Source organism: Ascaphus truei, chromosome 9 (assembly GCF_040206685.1).
Source record: "Ascaphus truei isolate aAscTru1 chromosome 9, aAscTru1.hap1, whole genome shotgun sequence".
Taxonomy (NCBI): domain Eukaryota; kingdom Metazoa; phylum Chordata; class Amphibia; order Anura; family Ascaphidae; genus Ascaphus; species Ascaphus truei.
The window spans coordinates 28537876-28556621 of NC_134491.1; the positions used below are offsets into that span (position 1 = coordinate 28537876).

An 18746-nucleotide genomic window follows, 5' to 3' on the forward strand; every position below is an offset into this window, starting at 1 on the left:
AATGCAATAGGAAGCCACAACGATAGACGTTGCGGCTTCTTATTGGCTAGCAGGACCAGTGAGTTTTAAATGGCCATTGTGTTTCCCCTGGAGTGGAAGAGACCAGTAACTTCACTGCTAAGTATCTTGTTAATATGGGCGTTTCCAGGCGCAAAAAAACACGTGTGGGGTTTTGCTCCAGATTTAAGGTGTCCAATATTAAAAAACTAATAACCACCTAAGCTGCATAACAAGCACATACACTCTTGATTTTAAATATTAGAATGTATTGAAAGTCAATGGTCACCAATTAATGAATTCAAATGAAACAGGAAGGCCTGTCAATTTCTATCAGCTACCTAGTAAAACTAGGAACGCATAAGACACAAAAAAAACACCACACTACAGCATTTTTAAATCATACCATGCTCTTGTGAATTGCCATACACATGATCATGTCTGAATGTCCTCCATACACTTGCAGCCGGTCATGAGACTTGCAGAGAATGGAAAGAAAGGGTTAAAAGGTGTGCATTCATTTTACCTTCTGCAGATTCAGTTCTTTAAAAGGGACCACCCTGTTATTCATAATAACCCTTTCCTTCTTACATAAGCAGCCTAATAAAATGCATTCAAGCAACTTTTATCAGACAGTGTGAGAAGAGAAAGAATCATGCAGCATTATAGACTAAGCTTTACACTCACCTGCTCCCCCCTCCCACCATCTGAATACAGGTTAAAAAGACAGTCAACATTTTTTAAAGAAGCATTTAAGAAGACAAAGTATTTGAAAAAAATGATTACTCTACATCTGAATAGAATAAAAACGCATTTGACACTTTTCACTGCAACTTCTTCCTTTGTCTAAACTGCACTACATTGAATATTCACTGATCTTGTTAGGAAAGATATTCAGGCGGCCTCCTCACGGTTGTGTGTGTTTTATACAGTATAGCACCTAAAAATACCACTTGTGGGTACATTTGTATGTCTCAGACATATCTACAACCCAGTTTTTCCCCCATTTTCGCATAGGAAGCAGTACTTCCACTGCAACCAGGGATTCTGGGTAATGAGATGCAAATGGGAACAGTGTGTCACACTTTACTTCTCATCTTTGTATATAAAAGATGTTAAAATGGATAATTCAATAGCTGTGCAACGTAAAAGTAAGGTGCATGACAATAACGCAGGACCTGAAAAAGGAACAAATGAGCAATATAGATTCTGGGAGGGGGGGAAGGGGGATGTATTCTGCATTACACAGATTCCTTACCTGCAGTTCATAAACACGCACAAATTTATCCAAGCAGGCTGTCACCATGACTTTCCCTAGGATATTAACCACTGTAACGGCATGATTGTGACCTTTATAAATGCGTACCAGCTCGCCGGTCTATAAAGAAAGACAGTATGGAAAGGGTGTTAGTCTATATCAGGGGTGGTCAACTCCAGTCCTCCAGGGCCACCAACAGGTCAGGTTTTCAGGATATCCCTGTTTCAGCACAGGTGTGCTCTGTCAGTGGCTCAGTCGTTGAGCCTCCTGTGCTGAAACGGATATCCGGAAACCTGGCCTGTTGGTGGCCTAGGGAAAGCCATATTCCAACTCCATTATTTAGCTAACATTTCTATTATTGGCAAAGCAAATCTGCCCAATTACTTCCAAAAGTCTAGACACAGCAGGGGCATTCAATTGGTTAGTCATCAGACAACCCCTGCAGACGTCAATGGATTTCCGGCAGAACTTTCCTGCAGGCAGTAGCATATCATTGCTTCTCAGTGGGAGGATGACATATTTTATTAGAATAGTCCACTTTTCTAGTAAATCTCTCATCACACATTTTCCTACCTGCCAGACATGGACATGAACTTACATGTATGTTATGAGCATGAACAGACTGATCACTGGATCCACTGAACACCAAATCATTGACAACCTGTAATAGATATCATTAGAGTTCGTGATTATGGCTACAGTAGAAACAAATACACTGATTTAATATAAAGATAGCGCATTGTTTGAAATACTAGTGTCATAAAAGATGGCTTGCCTAAGGCAAGTTAGGTTCACAAAAAGTAAAAGCACTCGCATATGTGGCACTTTCGCTGCTTTTTAACGCTGAACAGATTGACGTATGGATCTGTAGATAATACAGTACTCCTACTTACACATTACCGAATACCAGGAAATGTGCAGTCTGTGCTGCCTAATCATGGAGTAAACAACCCTTTTCCCCCCCCCCAATCCTGCTACTATAATCCATTATTTAACACTTAATATAGTATTTTGGCAATTGATGTAGTTTATAGTCAATTAGTTCAGTCATCAATAGGTTAATATTATACTCTTGATTTATGTAAGATTAAAGTAGCTGCAGCAATTCTACAAAGTCTTGCATTGATTTGGTGTGGTTCTATCTACATGTACAGTAGCTTCTACTAAAGAACAGCAGATGGTGCGCACACTCCCCCACACACCACACACACCACACCACACCACACCACACCACACTCCCCACCCACACACACCACACCCCCCCACACACACCACACACCACACCACACCCCCCACACACACCACACCACCCCCCCCCCCACACCACACCACACACCCCCACACACCCCCACACACAGTTAGCCAAGCTTTAATAATCAAAAATGAATAGTCAATACCGTTCTGTGGCTAACGAAATGCTTTTATTTGTGCGAGCTTTGGAGATACTGATCTCTTTTTCCGGGGATGGTACATTGAATAAAGCAGGCAAGGTTAAACTTAGAAACAGTGCATATACTGTAGGAATGTTATATGTGACTGAAACCTAACATCCCCCCATCCTTGTGTAGTATGTGATTTATGGTATTAAGTAGTCCCGGAATGTTAGAGATGTGTATGTGTGTATATGTATGTATGTAAATATAAATTGGTAAAGAGCCCACAGAGTATACAGCGCTTTACAAAAGGTGTGTGTGGCGTGGGAGTGTATATCAATGGTGTGGGTAGGTGTGGAAATGTAAGAGGCTGTAGCATTACTAAAAGTGTGTGTAGCTACTATGTGGTCCCTATTTGTATATAGGGATGGAATTACATTGTGTATTTGTATGTGAAACCGATAGCTGTGTGTGCATATATATCTTCCCATGAGTGCTAAAGGCCATGTCCATACATACTGCGCCAGCTAGCTATCCATCCATCTATATGCACGCACACAGCTCTCTTACACATACAAATACTCAGGGGGAGGGAGGTGTTAGGTTTCAGTCATAGATAAACTTCCTACAGTATATGCACTGTTTGTAAGTTTAACCTTGCCTGCTTTATTCAATGTACCATCGCTGGAAAAAGAGATCAGTATCTCCAAAGCTCGCACAAATATAAGCATTTCGTTAGCCACAGAACGGTATCGTCTATTCATTTATGAGATTATATATATATATATATATATATATATATATATATATATATATATCACTATCTTGTTGAGAGTGTGACGATTGTATCCTATAAGAAGGTTTGAAGTGAAACCTGCAATTATCATGACATGGAAGAATATATACTGCTGCCTTACATCCAGCAAATAACACCAGAAGTAATGCAGGGAAGGGAAGTTACAAGAAGTACTGTACTAAGACATTCTCACCTTCATACAGAGGACGGTTTTAGTGTGACCTTCCAGGGTACGAAGCAAAAGGCCATTGCGAGCATCTCGAACACTGATCGTGCAGTCATAGGATCCCACAAGCAGCAGCCTCCGAGCTCCCTCTTGTGCGGTCGCTAAGCAGCTGACTGCCCTGGGACCATGGCACTCAAACATGTCAATCTGCTTGTTGTTCTTGAAAATATAAAAAGGGGAGAGATATTTAGTAAGTAACAGAGTGGGATTACATTTAACCCACTGGACGAGTCCCCCAAATGCCAAATCTTTATTACTTAAGCAAGGCAAAATGTCAAACATCTAACATTTTGATAACCAGGACATCATTCATCCTTCTAGACCTTTTTCATATCCATCAACCCTGGCCTCTACCTTGGTCACTACTGTGCTGGTTTCCCTTCCTAAGACATTCAACTTGCAGAGGGAAGTTTAATACCCTGACCAAACATCCCGGTCACTTCCTGGACTCCGTCCAGGCTCCGTCTGCCGTTCTGACCTGTATTTATCATCCTCCAAGTTATCTCACCACAGCATTGTCACCAAGTGCATGTGGTTTACTTTATTTTAAGTGGGTATAGTTATCAGAAGCCCATCACTCACCTTCGAAGGTACAGAACAAACATTTCCCATTACGGTGTTTATAAGGTGCTGGAATATACCTTTATTCATGCACAAGTGGTGATATTGTCACAGTAGATATATAGGTTTACACTGTTTTATTTTTGTTGTTTCCTTATCACTATTCAACACACCACACTGCGGACCAGCGCCATGGAGGACTTTTTTCTTCAACCCAGCTCTAAGAAGGATTTTGGACAATCCAGGAGTCACCTCGCAGGAATTCATTCATTTAAAGGTGTTTTTGTATTAGGACATTCATTTGTCCATTACATGTATTCCTGTTGGAGTTAGCGCTAGGTGTGTATTTCTCATCACTTGGCAATTCGTGTGTTGAATAAAAATGGTGAATGCTTATTATACAATCATTCTTGTATTAAAAAGATGCAGTTCCACCTAACCAACTCAAAATACTTTTTTGTTAACATACTATTTTGCTTGTTTTTACTCGTCAAATACTTTGCTATATAACTATTGGATAATCTTAAAATAAACATGAAAATGGTATGAAATATTGGTTTCAAAATGGCACACCCCTGATGTTAGTTAGGCCAGTTTATAGTTTTGTCTCGCATCATCTTTTTTTTTTTAATCTAAAATTCAAGTTGCTCAAATTATTTGCAGTGTTCAGTTATTTTAATTAAAAAACAAAAACAAATCAGCTTACCCACATACTGTACACCAAAATATCACCCAACACATCAGTTTGCCTTCATAGGAATTGAAGGTGTCTAATGATGCAGAATGAGAAGCAATGCTGCCATATCTAACCGACAGCTTCATTGGCTGGACATAACCGGAAACGTAGCTAATTACCATAGCCTGCACGGGACCATAAGGCTGCCATTTCACACATTGTCAAATCTTAAAAAATTCCCCAGTGGCAGAGGGGGGAGAATGTGTGCGCGTTCTCTGCTACTAGGTCATTTTACTTACTGTTTTAATGAGAGAGTTTGTCCAAGTGCAGGACCACTATTGTCTTACTACAGGGAGCAGCTGGTTCCAAAAATATATTCACCATCACTGTACTAACATTACCAGGAACATTTTTACAAAATGAATATAAAATAAATGAGTATGAAAAATAAAATGAGTAGACAGCATTGCTGCATTAAAATTACAGCAATTACCTTAGAGGTTCCTCACCAGCTCACAGGCAGGAAATTACTTACAGGCCATCCTCAAATAGAGTAAATGTCCTGGGTTGATTCTTTTTTTTTTTTTTTTTAAAGAGTGAAGGACTGGGAAATCCCCTGGTTTGGTCCTCCCCAATAATGGGAGTGAATCAACACGGGGATCAAGAAGGGAATTGCTTCTTTAAGCGAAGCTTGAAACCGATAGAAGATAAACAGATGCAATTAAAAAAAAAAAAACAGCAGAGGAGTTTGGTAGACAATCGGGTATGGCGGTGGAAGATTCACTGACCTTCAGGGCAAAAGTGACTACAGTGCCATTTGCAAGACCTGCATAAAGGATTTTCCATCGCACATGCAGGCAGAGGACTCGCTCACCAAGCTTTAACTGGTCAACACATTCCTGGGACTAAAATAGAGATACAAACTGTTAAAGCTACAATCTCACATAGATGGCTAAAAGCAACACTTTGTAAACAATAACAATTTAATTGGCTTCCTTAGGCCGGGGCCATGGTAAAAAATACAGCGCTGAGCCAGGAAACAACTTACCTCCTGCTTCCGGCATGTGTGGGGCTTTGGTAGACGCTTCCGCAGGTGTGCGGAGGCTTGTGGAATTGCAGCTGACAGATTCATTTAATTTTTTGCGCTGAGGGAAGCGGAGGGCCAATCACGTGACCGGCAGAAGCCAATGGCACTCCGTGACGTTGGCGCCGTGATGTGGCGCGCTAGTCCCGCCTCGCCTCCCAAGTGCGCTCGCAGATGCTCATGCCAGGACACAAAAAAGCCCCTGCTTCAGCAGGAGAGCATGACTGACAGCGCGGCATTATTTACCATGGCCCCGGCCTTAAACTAATTTTACCAGGCTAAAAGCAAATAATTGTCTTATTTTATTTGTCTGGAAATTATACATGGTTAGATGCCTCTGAATGTTGGAGTGTTTTGTTAATCAGTGTTTTCCTTAACCTTTGACCACTGCCCTTATGAGAGAACCAATAAAGAGGAGCGGGAGAGCCTGTGCAAACTCTTGTTGCTCACACCGTGACACACAAAAAAAGGAACCAGAGGAAATTAAACTCCTCCGAGATCTTCTCTTACAACTGAATTAAAAATACTATAGCCCCTTTTAAGCACAAGTGCTTCATAGAACCATATAACATTAATCACAGTAACATGCATCTTTAGCAGTTTATCTGTGCATCTAAAGTACCATTTGCAAACCAATACTACAGAACAAATATGATCACAACTTCTTATATAATCTTGATTGAGAAAAGGGCAACCATGTTTAATTGAAAGTTGACTTGGGGCAGGATTAAACATTTAAACACATAACATAAAATTGTGGGCAATTACAAATACTACACTCTTTTTTCAATTGAAAAAAAAGAACAAAAGCGCAAACGCACATAGTGAAGTATGCAAAATAAATATATATATATTTTAGGGTAAGATATCTGCGTACATCAGATTAAAAGGTTACCAGCAATTCATGTACATAGACATGGGTGATTATAGGTGGTACAGCTGCCGCCAACCATCTGGGGATTTTCTTTACTGCATCAAGGCACACCCCACAGCTGAAGAAAGGCCTCCGTTTATGTCCATCTTTGAGTTGAAGGAGTCTTGAATAGAACTTTGCTTAGGGGAGGCTTCGTTCTGCTCTCCCCGGCTCCTTACTCGGCGCCGACAGCGATGGAGGTTAGCAGCTTCTCAGGCAAGCTGTTACCTCAAATGTCCCGTATTTCCTGTGCGTTCGGCCGCAAAGTGAAGACGGCCGTAAAGTGTGGATGTTTTACCGCACTGTGCACAATCGCGGGTAAATGTCTATAGGAATCGGCTCCACGTAGTAACAGAAGAGTCAGCTAGCACACAGATCAATAATAAAAGTTATAGTTCGGGCTAAAATTTATCCAACGCGTTTCGAAGCGCAAGCTTCTTCATCAGGGATATTAATACATTGAATAAATGGGAAATATATACCCTAATACCACATCTGATTGGTTATTGCTATAATTAGGCTAAACCTATCAGGTTAACAGCAAGGTGACTCCCACATGTGTGGGTTTAAGTAGGTCATTATGACTTACATGTCAGCACTGAGTTTAACCCCATCTGGTGTGGTCAGGGTATAAGTACATATATCAAAAAATAATGCGCTTTATTTACCAGGGCACAGCATTATATAAGCAACCTAAATCATACATTTAATTGAGTTAAAAATATAAAAAATATATATATTTGTATTAGGATTTCTGAAATAAAACAGACAATCAGTTAGTCACATGTACATAACAGTACAATTATGCTTATACCTTTGACTAGTAAGAATCAATGTATCAGTCAGGACATATAGGAAATGATAAAATTAGATATCTAATTTCCGAAACAAACATGTTTTTTAGTAAAGACACCATAAGTCTATATTTTCATTAAGGCCATTTGGACCTAATGTTTCTAGCTTTTGTATCCAGTATGTTTCTTGGATTGAAACATCTTTTAGCCTATCACCTCCTCGTCTGCTCCGAGGTATAAACTTTATCCCCTTATACGTGAGGGATGAGGGGTCCTTATTGTGATGGGTAGCGTAGTGTCTACTTACACTGTGAGTCTGTAGAGCATTCCTAATGTTTCTCACATGCTCTTGTATGCGGAGTTTGAGACTACGTTTAGTGCGGCCCACGTATTGCAAGCCGCACGGACATTCTAATAAATAAACTACAAAATTAGTATTGCAGTTTATAAAGTCGGTAATATTAAACACTTTATTTGTCTTGTTGGACTTAAACGTATTAGTCACTGGATGAAGGAACTTGCAGGAACAGCATTTTCCACACGAATAGTTACCAAGTGGTTTATTGCTTAGCCAAGAATGGCCTGAATTATGTTCTCCATTTTTCCCAATATCACTTGGTGCCAGCGCATCCTTCAGGCTATGAGCCTTCCTGTAAATAAACCTGGGGGATGAACTGATATGGCCACTTAAGATTGGATCTGTGGCTATAATTCCCCAGTGTTTTTATAGCCACAGATCCAATCTTAAGTGGCCATATCAGTTCATCCCCCAGGTTTATTTACAGGAAGGCTCGTAGCCTGAAGGATGCGCTGGCACCAAGTGATATTGGGAAAAATGGAGAACATAATTCAGGCCATTCTTGGCTAAGCAATAAACCACTTGGTAACTATTCGTGTGGAAAATGCTGTACCTGCAAGTTCCTTCATCCAGTGACTAATACGTTTAAGTCCAACAAGACAAATAAAGTGTTTAATATTACCGACTTTATAAACTGCAATACTAATTTTGTAGTTTATTTATTAGAATGTCCGTGCGGCTTGCAATACGTGGGCCGCACTAAACGTAGTCTCAAACTCCGCATACAAGAGCATGTGAGAAACATTAGGAATGCTCTACAGACTCACAGTGTAAGTAGACACTACGCTACCCATCACAATAAGGACCCCTCATCCCTCACGTATAAGGGGATAAAGTTTATACCTCGGAGCAGACGAGGAGGTGATAGGCTAAAAGATGTTTCAATCCAAGAAACATACTGGATACAAAAGCTAGAAACATTAGGTCCAAATGGCCTTAATGAAAATATAGACTTATGGTGTCTTTACTAAAAAACATGTTTGTTTCGGAAATTAGATATCTAATTTTATCATTTCCTATATGTCCTGACTGATACATTGATTCTTACTAGTCAAAGGTATAAGCATAATTGTACTGTTATGTACATGTGACTAACTGATTGTCTGTTTTATTTCAGAAATCCTAATACAAATATATATATTTTTTATATTTTTAACTCAATTAAATGTATGATTTAGGTTGCTTATATAATGCTGTGCCCTGGTAAATAAAGCGCATTATTTTTTGATATATGTACTTATACCCTGACCACACCAGATGGGGTTAAACTCAGTGCTGACATGTAAGTCATAATGACCTACTTAAACCCACACATGTGGGAGTCACCTTGCTGTTAACCTGATTGGTTATTGCTATAATTAGGCTAAACCTATCAGATGTGGTATTAGGGTATATATTTCCCATTTATTCAATGTATTAATATCCCTGATGAAGAAGCTTGCGCTTCGAAACGCGTTGGATAAATTTTAGCCCGAACTATAACTTTTATTATTGATCTGTGTGCTAGCTGACTCTTCTGTTACTACGTGGAGCCGATTCCTATAGACATTTACCCGCGATTGTGCACAGTGCGGTAAAACATCCACACTTTACGGCCGTCTTCACTTTGCGGCCGAACGCACAGGAAATACGGGACATTTGAGGTAACAGCTTGCCTGAGAAGCTGCTAACCTCCATCGCTGTCGGCGCCGAGTAAGGAGCCGGGGAGAGCAGAACGAAGCCTCCCCTAAGCAAAGTTCTATTCAAGACTCCTTCAACTCAAAGACGGACATAAACGGAGGCCTTTCTTCAGCTGTGGGGTGTGCCTTGATGCAGTAAAGAAAATCCCCAGATGGTTGGCGGCAGCTGTACCACCTATAATCACCCATGTCTATGTACATGAATTGCTGGTAACCTTTTAATCTGATGTACGCAGATATCTTACCCTAAAATATATATATATTTACTTTGCATACTTCACTATGTGCGTTTGCGCTTTTGTTCTTTTTTTTCAGTTGCCTTAGGGGTTCCTCTACCCCTATCACTTCAGCTGCAGACGCAAGTTATATAGAGGTTGCTTATATATTTGTCTATTCACTTCACCAGGTGGTGTTTTAGTGGGTTAAATACACAGTAGATAGTAGTAGCTGCGCACTGAATATTTTGTTCATTACTCTTTTTTCAATATCTGAACTAATTTCCCCTCCTAAGAACTTAGGAGACCTAAGACCCGCTGCGCCCGGCGGCGCGGACGGCGGCGCGAGCGTTCCCCACCAGCAGGGGAATCCTCCCGAGCCGGTCCCAGTCCCCCCTCGCTGACGGCTCACTACGCACTGTGACGAGTCAGCCGCCAGGGGATTCAAGAAAATTGTGATCCCGAGCGGTGACGCGTCACGTGGTGCGCTGATGAGCCAATCAGCGGCGGGGGCGGGAGCTGTCATCAGGCAGCTTCCTACTCAAGGTAGTGTGTGTGTGTTTTGTGGCAGAAGGGGGAGGGAGCTGCTTACCTTACAGCAGTCCGCAGCAGCTCCCTCCTGCAGCCCGAGCCCGTGGAGGGAGGGGGGGGAGTAGCGGATCCCTCCGCTCAAGCCACGCCCCCCCTCCCAGTCCCGCCCACCTCCCGCTCCCTACAGACCGCATATCGCGGTCTGTGTCTGTCAGCGCCCCGCCTGTCTGCAGTGCGGGCGCGCTGACTGAGGGAGCGGGGCCTTAGCCTTAGTCTCAATCACAGTTTTTAAGCTCTCCCTACTGTGAGGGCATCATCAAATGGTCATCAGATTTGCCCTCTCTGGGGCAGCAGCGATTTCCAAAGGAACTCTCCCAATTAGAAAGATTTAGAAAGGGCTTCACATTCCTTCCTGTTCCTTTTAAAAAAGGTAAAAACACCTTTATTCAATATTGATTAAAACACTTGGATTATTTTTCTTTATTTAAGGTATGAGTAATGGGTGTATTAAAAACAGAATGGCCACATGAGAAAAAATAAATAAACTAGGACCATATTTACAGAACAGTGCTACTCCAAAAGACACTTCACAGCACGACATAGTAAATGTTGCCCTGTATGCTTTCCGCACAAATTATTACTTTTGCCTATGTATTCTGTGTGTAGTGCTGCACACACTATCAGTCAAAGTATGTATTGTATGCATATCATAGACAAAGCGGGAAGTACAAATTGATAACATATACATATTGATAAAGAAAACAACCTATGAAGCGGCTTTGCATTGCTAGTGTGCAGTACATCAACCTGACCAAATGTTTAACCTACAGAGATGACTCAAAAATAAAAATACCATCATAACAGGCAACAAAAGGTACACATTGTGATATTTGTATGCAATAAGATACAGTACCTTGATAGAATAGCAACGGATGGTGTGGTCACTAGAACCTGTGAAGAGCGTTGCAATCTTCCCTTGTGTCTGAGCCACAAGGAGGCAATTTACTTTTGATGTGTGTCCTTCAAAGATTCCCACACACTGCCGAGTCTGAAAAAGAGTAACATTTCGTACAATTAAAGGAGCAATCCTTCCTACAATTAAATAATTTTTTTACATCTTCCCTGAACAGACTCCAGAGCGGCAAATCCAGCGACTACCAGGCAAATTAGAAGACAATATGGACAGTCAGGGCTTGCTCTGGTGAGCTCCCTATTGGTGACCTTGAGGGCCATAGTCCTCTGCCTTATTTGTAAACTGCATACAAAACAGGCTCAGCATATGTGTAAAACGTGTAGGGCCAATTTGGTGGATTGGGGGTCTGGATGAGAATTTACAAGCCCCTTTTTCGGAGAGTAGCAGCCTCTACTATTAGCAATGTAGTTCATAAATGGACTAGAGGGAAAGGTTGGCTGTGTGTCGGGTCGTCTGTACCCTATAAATGTAGGTTAATAGACAGTGTAACCATGAAAGCTGATTGAGAAGCGCTGTGTTAGAATACTTTTGTCATACTGTGCATAGCACTGTGAAGAGTTTTAATGAATCTTATGTAGCCATGTTTAAAAATGGTATACAGTTCTCTCTCATGCTGGCAGTAAGCCTGGTAAATATACAGGATTGCCAGCATCAATCATGGAGGTTTGCCCTCACACCCTGGTGAGGTGTCATATGTACATGAGGGGAGTGGTAACAGACCTTGTGTCCATTGTTAGTGACACAGGAGGTGGAGCTATTCCCTTGTTATATAAGACACAGCACTGCCCAAAGTTAGAGAGCAAGTCTATGTTGAAGGTCAAGTGTGTTAACCAAGAGTCAAGAGAGTGGTTCTACAGCAAGTAGTCAGACCTGCAGCAGTAAGGCTGGCAGGGCCTACACTGTGTCCAGGGACCTGGCACAGGTGGTGATCTCCCTGAGGGGAGAGGTGATCCAACTCCACTGGGAGGGCAGATCTTCTGAAAGGAGAGTGCTGTACAAGATGAGCGGCTAAGCTGTTTTCTGCGAGGGGCAGTCTGCCTATACAATCAATAAAGATGCCCTCGTTCACGAGAACCCCCATGTGTGAGTGTGAAGTTACTCCATAGAGGAAGGCACCACAGAGGAGTTCCTCATCAGAACCATTTCCTTGCGGACGCAGAGATCCTGATGAGGTGGAGGAACTGCACTGTATATAGGTAGGACTCACGCACACTACCTCAGCTGCCTGTCTGGCTGACATTCCCCATAACACCATCATGCGGGAGACTCAGGAGTCCTGTTGCCAACAGGTGCACCACCAGACACGACCATGTAATGGGGACCGGTTAGACCACAGGGGCCAATCTGAGATTGGGTGGGTCAGGAAGGTCCAGAAAAACCGTTACACTTACATAATCTTGTGTCTTGTCTGTGTCCTACTACTAAGTTCACAATTCAGAGCCAGCAAACAAATGAAAGCAATCCCCTACAGACACGTTTGTTAAAACCCAAATTCAATGAGGTGCTCCAAAAGGATGCCCCTTTTAGAAATTCTAGGCAAGAATACTTGTCTGGGAGAATAATTTTGGACGCTGGGTCAGCTTCCAAGCTATATAGTCAATAGTAAGCCTTGTCATCAGGAGAAATGAATGATGGTTTGTATCACATGGAGCTCGCTTTCAAACTAGATCATACTTGGTGAAGCTGCCCGTTTAGGCCTGGGACATGGTACAGCAGGCCATGCTGAGCCGCGCTGAGCAGATGCACTTACCCCCTGCATCTGTCATCAGCGCGGCTTTAGCAGCCGCTTCCGCATGCGTGCGGAGGCTGAGAAATTCTGAGGAGACAGGCAAATTTAAAATTTGCCGCTCAGAGGAGTGGAGGAGCGGTCACGTGACCGCTCACATCCAATGGGAGTGAGGGACTAGCCCCGCCTCGCCTCCGTTCCGCCTCGCCTTCGCCCCCCCCCCCCCCCAAAAGCGCGCTCACTGCCTCGCCTGCCAGGACACAAAAAAGCTCCAGTTTGAGCAGGCGAGGCAGAGCAGGAGCGCGGATCTGCGCGGCCCGAGGCACCATGCCCGAGGCCTTAAACACAATATAGATACAACTCTGCAAAATGAACCGACTACTCCAGATTTACGTTTTGATTGCAAAATGTTATCAGTTTTTTATTTTACAGATTGTAATTACTGTGTATGCCGGTGAAAATGACCAATCCAATAGAATATTTTATTTCAGAAACTGATTTTCAAGACACTATGTACACCTTACCTTAAACTTCAAACAACCTATCCCAATGATGAGGTTTTACATACCTTCATGTATGTTCACAAGGAACACGTCATCTGAAATCTGAAATTGTTGATTTGTTCTACATCACTATGATAATGCACCTTGCCAGAAAACAATGAACAACAATGCGATACTCCTCTGTATGATGGAGTAGCTTAATGGAAAGACCACTGATTTTGAACCAGGTATAAATCCTGGTGTCAGCTCTCTTTGGGAAAGTCCTTTTATCTCAGTATCTTATGCAACAAAATTTAGAATGCAAGCCAGGAATCATTGTGTCTGCAAAATTCCATACAGACCTGACTACATGGTCAACACAATAGAACAAAAATGATTATTCGCAATACAGAAACTACATTCAGGCTTCAACTTACCACCAGATTGTAAACCCGGACAGTTTTGTCAGCAGAGCATGTGTACAGCAGCCCCCCAAATATCTGGATGGCATTTACGGCAGCATGGTGTCCTTCAAAGGTGCCCTCTGTAGGCTCTTCATCTTCCCCAGGCTCTGATGACACTTCTGTTAAAAATAGCTTTAATTACAAAAAGTGCAACTCTAGATGCACCGTTTTTCCCATTCAGAAAAACTCCCTTCTTTCCCACAACCTTTCAAGAGACAGAATAAGGACTTCTTTGGCCATGAGAATTCAGGGCACCTGTGGTCCCAATAAAAGATACAGAAGGTACTACTCATCACAAGTACTCCCCCTTCAGGCATCGGAGTAAAATGCTAACCTGACGAGTTCTTTGACCCTCTGAGCGATGCTCTACGATCTTCAACCATGCTGTAAGAGGGATAAATAGAAAAAATATCAAAAGGAGAATGGCCATGCGATCAAAAATGTATTATGGTGTATAATGTTACTAAAATAAATAAATTAGTAATTAAAAAAAAAAACCACAACAGTTCTTAATGATCCCCACATTGTTACAATGCAGGACAGAAGTTAGTTTTTGGTAATAAAATAAACAGTACGGTTCCCGGATGATGACAAATACAAAGGAAATAGGGAGGCAAAATTATGGATCCCCTCTTATTAGTGATGCTTACAAGAGGATATATTACATACGGAAATCTTTCAGAGGTTTTAAGAAAGACACAAACACAGTGTGATCCTAAATACTTAGAACTGGCCTGTGCCTTTATTTTAAACCAACATTTCCTAGAGAGATAGTGGAAGCCATCTTGTTCTATGCAACCAGATATCTCAGGGGCTCTACATCACAAAGAATATTTTGAATCACAGTATTGAGCTTTAAACGTTTTGCTGAAAGACAACAATAGACCAGAAACAAGGAGAAAGATGAACCACTACACACAAACTAGATTTTTCAGATGCAAATGTACTTTTCTCCCCGTGTTTCTATACAGTGAGTGGTAGTGGAAGCCGACCACATGGATCATCAGTAACTTGATCCATAAGGAGACAACTTGTCTTCTCAAAGAAAAATAATTCTAACAGTATTTCAAGGGGCAGGTCAAAATAAAATATATATATTTATATCAACTTAACAGTGTAAACAGCTTGCTTGGAAAGATTTAACCACCGTTAAAGTAAAAATGTTATATATCTGCCTTTGGTTAAAAAATAATCTATTTTCTTCGGGTCAGAGGAATGCAATCATATTACTTATTTTTATCAGTTTGACTAGTGATGGCATAATAATTACTCTACAATGAACAAAACAAAAAGACAAGTCAACTATTTTTGAAGACTGACAAACCGTCTTAACATCAAATGTCCTTAAAGTTTGTAATACTTGACACCCTTTTTAAAAATCAGTGAACCAGATATAACCTACTAAAAATGCCACTGACCTAGGAGTGACTGCCCCTTTAATTGCAAGTCAGATAATTTCTTGGTAAAGTTACAATAATAAAAAAATATATATATATTTTATACCCAACGTGTAGCATGCACACATAAGTGTTCATATTTTTATCATAAAAGCATCAAATCCCTAGAATGATGTGAACAACTAAGTTCTTCATGCATGTTGAAATACATGAGCGGCACACCGCCTGGAAACGCCCAAGTTAAATCTATGACGATCATACATATTGGTCTAGTAAAATTAATCACAGCCTACAAGAAATTTGTGTTCTGTAGAGAAATTGTGATTTTTACAACATATACTTACGGGTGACTACCAGTTCCTCACATGCAAATGTATGATGCAGTGCTTTAATGTTTCGTCAGAAGAACTAAAACAATGTATGAGCAGAAGGATTTATGATCATTCTGATTGAACTGGTATTCTAAAACATTGTTATATGGCAGCAAATTTTACAGAGGGGAATAATGCTCCCTGCCACTCCTCACCTTCTTAAACTTTCCTCCACATAGTTGGTACCAAGCTCGCTGGTGGAGGTCACTTCATCGTTTACCTCAGAGGTCTCTTCCCTGGTTCTTACAAGGTCCATTTTCGATGGACTATCTGGTTTCTCATCACCAGAATGAGAGTCTATTGCCACCACCACAAACTGAGGGTTTGGGATCTCAACCACCTCCACATTGCAATCACTGTCATTGTCATCCTTAGTCCTCTCAGTTTCTTGTGCTGTGGCTTCATGCTCCTGTTCTAGAGAGGTGGACGTACTGACTGTTGTTTCCTTTGACAATCTCCAGCCCCTGTTTTTTCGAATAGGCTTGCAGGCATCTATGTCCTGTTCTGTGTCACTGTTCTCAGGAACATGGGTGGCTCGTAAGCTCTTCTTCTTCCGTAATTTCTTCTTCTTCCCTGCTTTAGTCTCTACCGTGATATGGGTTGACTCTGCCTGTTGCTCTTTCAGTGGACCTGCTGAGCAGTTGTTAGTTTCCTCTTGAGGCACCTTCAAGGGAAGAGCTTGGCCATGGAACGAATTGGGATATCTTTGTGATGAGATAGATTCTTGCTTTATATTGACTGGTGACCGGAATAGTGGCGGAGATATGTTTTGTGACATATCAGGAGATGGTTCCGCACTGAGCAAGGGAAACCTGTGTGTCAGCTCAGAAAGAGACATGGTAGCAGTAATGATTGGATACACAGAGGTAGTCTGGTCAACTTCACCTAGCCAAATGAAAAAATGTTTTATTAAGTCAAGTTTAAGTAATAAAATCATTAGAAATAAGAAAGATATGCAGAGTGGAAACACTACCATTTGTATACTGGTATGGTTGAGACTTTGCTGATGTGATAAATGATTACCAAAACTATTAACTATTTAATCCTATTGAAAACACACAAAATGTACCGTAATAAACATATTACAATAGAAAAAAGAGGAAATGTACCTTCCGATATTTCTGTTCCTTCAAATACTCTATGGCAGTAAAATACTAATGGGATAGCTCCTCCTCCTCACAGCTGATAGGACAAGCACTTCTTGTGACTACTATATGAGGGAGTGTTATCCACCTTGGGTCAGGTAACTTCAGTCAGAGCTCTTAAAAAGGAGGAACAAAACATAATATGCCAAACATAAGAAAAGGGATGGACGTGTGCTGCATGAGAGGGACATGCGCTGCCATAGAGGATTTTAAGAAACAGAAATTTCAGACGATACATTTTCTCTTTTCTTCTACGTCCTCTATGGCAGCGAAATTCTTTACAAATGTTGTATCCACTGAGAGAATATTTCCAGGCGGTAATGCTTGGTGTGCGTAAAGACCAGGTTGTTGCTTTACCAATTTCCTGGGCAGAGGCCTGAGCTTTTTCTGCTCATGAAGTGGAGACGGCCCTGGATAGTGGGCTTTAGTCCAACAGGACGATTTTCTCCTGCTATTCTATATGCCTCAAATATAGCTGCCCTAGACCATTTAGATATGGAAACTACGGAGGCTGCCTGACCCTTTCTGGGTCCCCCATAAAAAGGACAAACTTGGAGGTTTTCCCAATACTATCAGTCATTTGCCCTTCCAGATTGTGCCACTGTTGCTCTGTCAGAAATAGGGTTTGGACAAAATGAAGGGACTGATTGACATGCTAGTCTGATACTACTTTAGTTTCAAACAGTGGGACAGGCTTGAACACTATCTTATCCCTGGTGTATCTGAAAAAAATGGTTCGCAACATGATAAAGCTCTCCAACCCAATGTGTTCAAGTAATAGCCGTTAAGAAAACCACTTTAATTGTAATTAAAAGAGAAATAGTGCTTTCCAACTATTTATTTTTATTTATTTTATATGCATAAGACATGTAAAGAATATATGTATAAATGTACATTCTTACCTAAGCTGGCAATCGTTTGGTGCTCTTGTTATAAATCTGTAAAAATCTTGATTGTGTGCCTCACATAATGGCTGCTTTAGTCAGTTTAACTCAGCAGCTACAATATATCCTTATATTACGAAGGTAACATTATCTATTGTTAGAGTTTACAGCTCAAACTGCTGGGAATATTTACAAAGGGAACCCAGATGGTCTTAGAAATGCTGCTCAATTTACTAATTTATGTTGAGAATAGATTAAAATATTGGGGTAGGTGCTAGCAGGGAACTGGGGGGGGCGGGGAGGGTGGGTGTTACAGAAGCTCCGTGCTTCCCCCAAGGCATTTAAAATAAATGCCGGGGATTGTGTGAGGCCTCTATAACTGGTTTACTTACCTTGGTTCCAACTACACGTCTCAAATGCCACGTGACGTCACACGACGCCAGTGCCGTGTGGGGGGAGGGGGAGGGGGATGCAAGCCGGAGGGGAGAGGATAAAAGGGGGGCCCATGAAGATAAGTTTGCGCAACCCTGATCTAGGTTGATCGTTGAATTTCTTACCATCTTGGCGACAGCTGCGTCTACCTTTGGCGGTATTACTCAGATATTGCAGTCCTCTTTACTGAAGGGGAACATTTTCATTGATTTTTCTAGTCCTTCCTGGTCTTTTATCTAGTGATGACCATTCAGTCTTCACTATGTTCTTAATAGAACTTTGTACAGGAAAAGTTCTAGTCGACTTTTTGGAGCCAAAAAAGGCCTGGTCTGCCAACTCTCAATATTCATTGTCGCTCATATTCTTAATGAGCTTGTCTATAGTGTCCATCTTAAAGGAACCCACGTCCGC

The 18746-nt window shown here is 41.4% G+C and overlaps 1 protein-coding gene across 1 annotated transcript in view; it reads right to left on the bottom strand.

Annotated features, from left to right (window-relative positions):
- The window catches only part of ZNF106 (zinc finger protein 106), a 69021-nt gene that overhangs the window by 13180 nt on the left and 37095 nt on the right, over positions 1 to 18746 (bottom strand). Inside the window, exons 11-19 of the mRNA XM_075614144.1 lie at positions 16030 to 16759; positions 14441 to 14490; positions 14080 to 14225; positions 11375 to 11509; positions 5676 to 5792; positions 3618 to 3809; positions 1854 to 1916; positions 1256 to 1375; positions 404 to 475 (exon numbers count right to left, since the gene is read on the bottom strand). Coding sequence (XP_075470259.1) covers positions 404 to 475; positions 1256 to 1375; positions 1854 to 1916; positions 3618 to 3809; positions 5676 to 5792; positions 11375 to 11509; positions 14080 to 14225; positions 14441 to 14490; positions 16030 to 16759 — 1625 coding nt within the window. The remainder of the gene's footprint in view (positions 1 to 403; positions 476 to 1255; positions 1376 to 1853; positions 1917 to 3617; positions 3810 to 5675; positions 5793 to 11374; positions 11510 to 14079; positions 14226 to 14440; positions 14491 to 16029; positions 16760 to 18746) is intronic.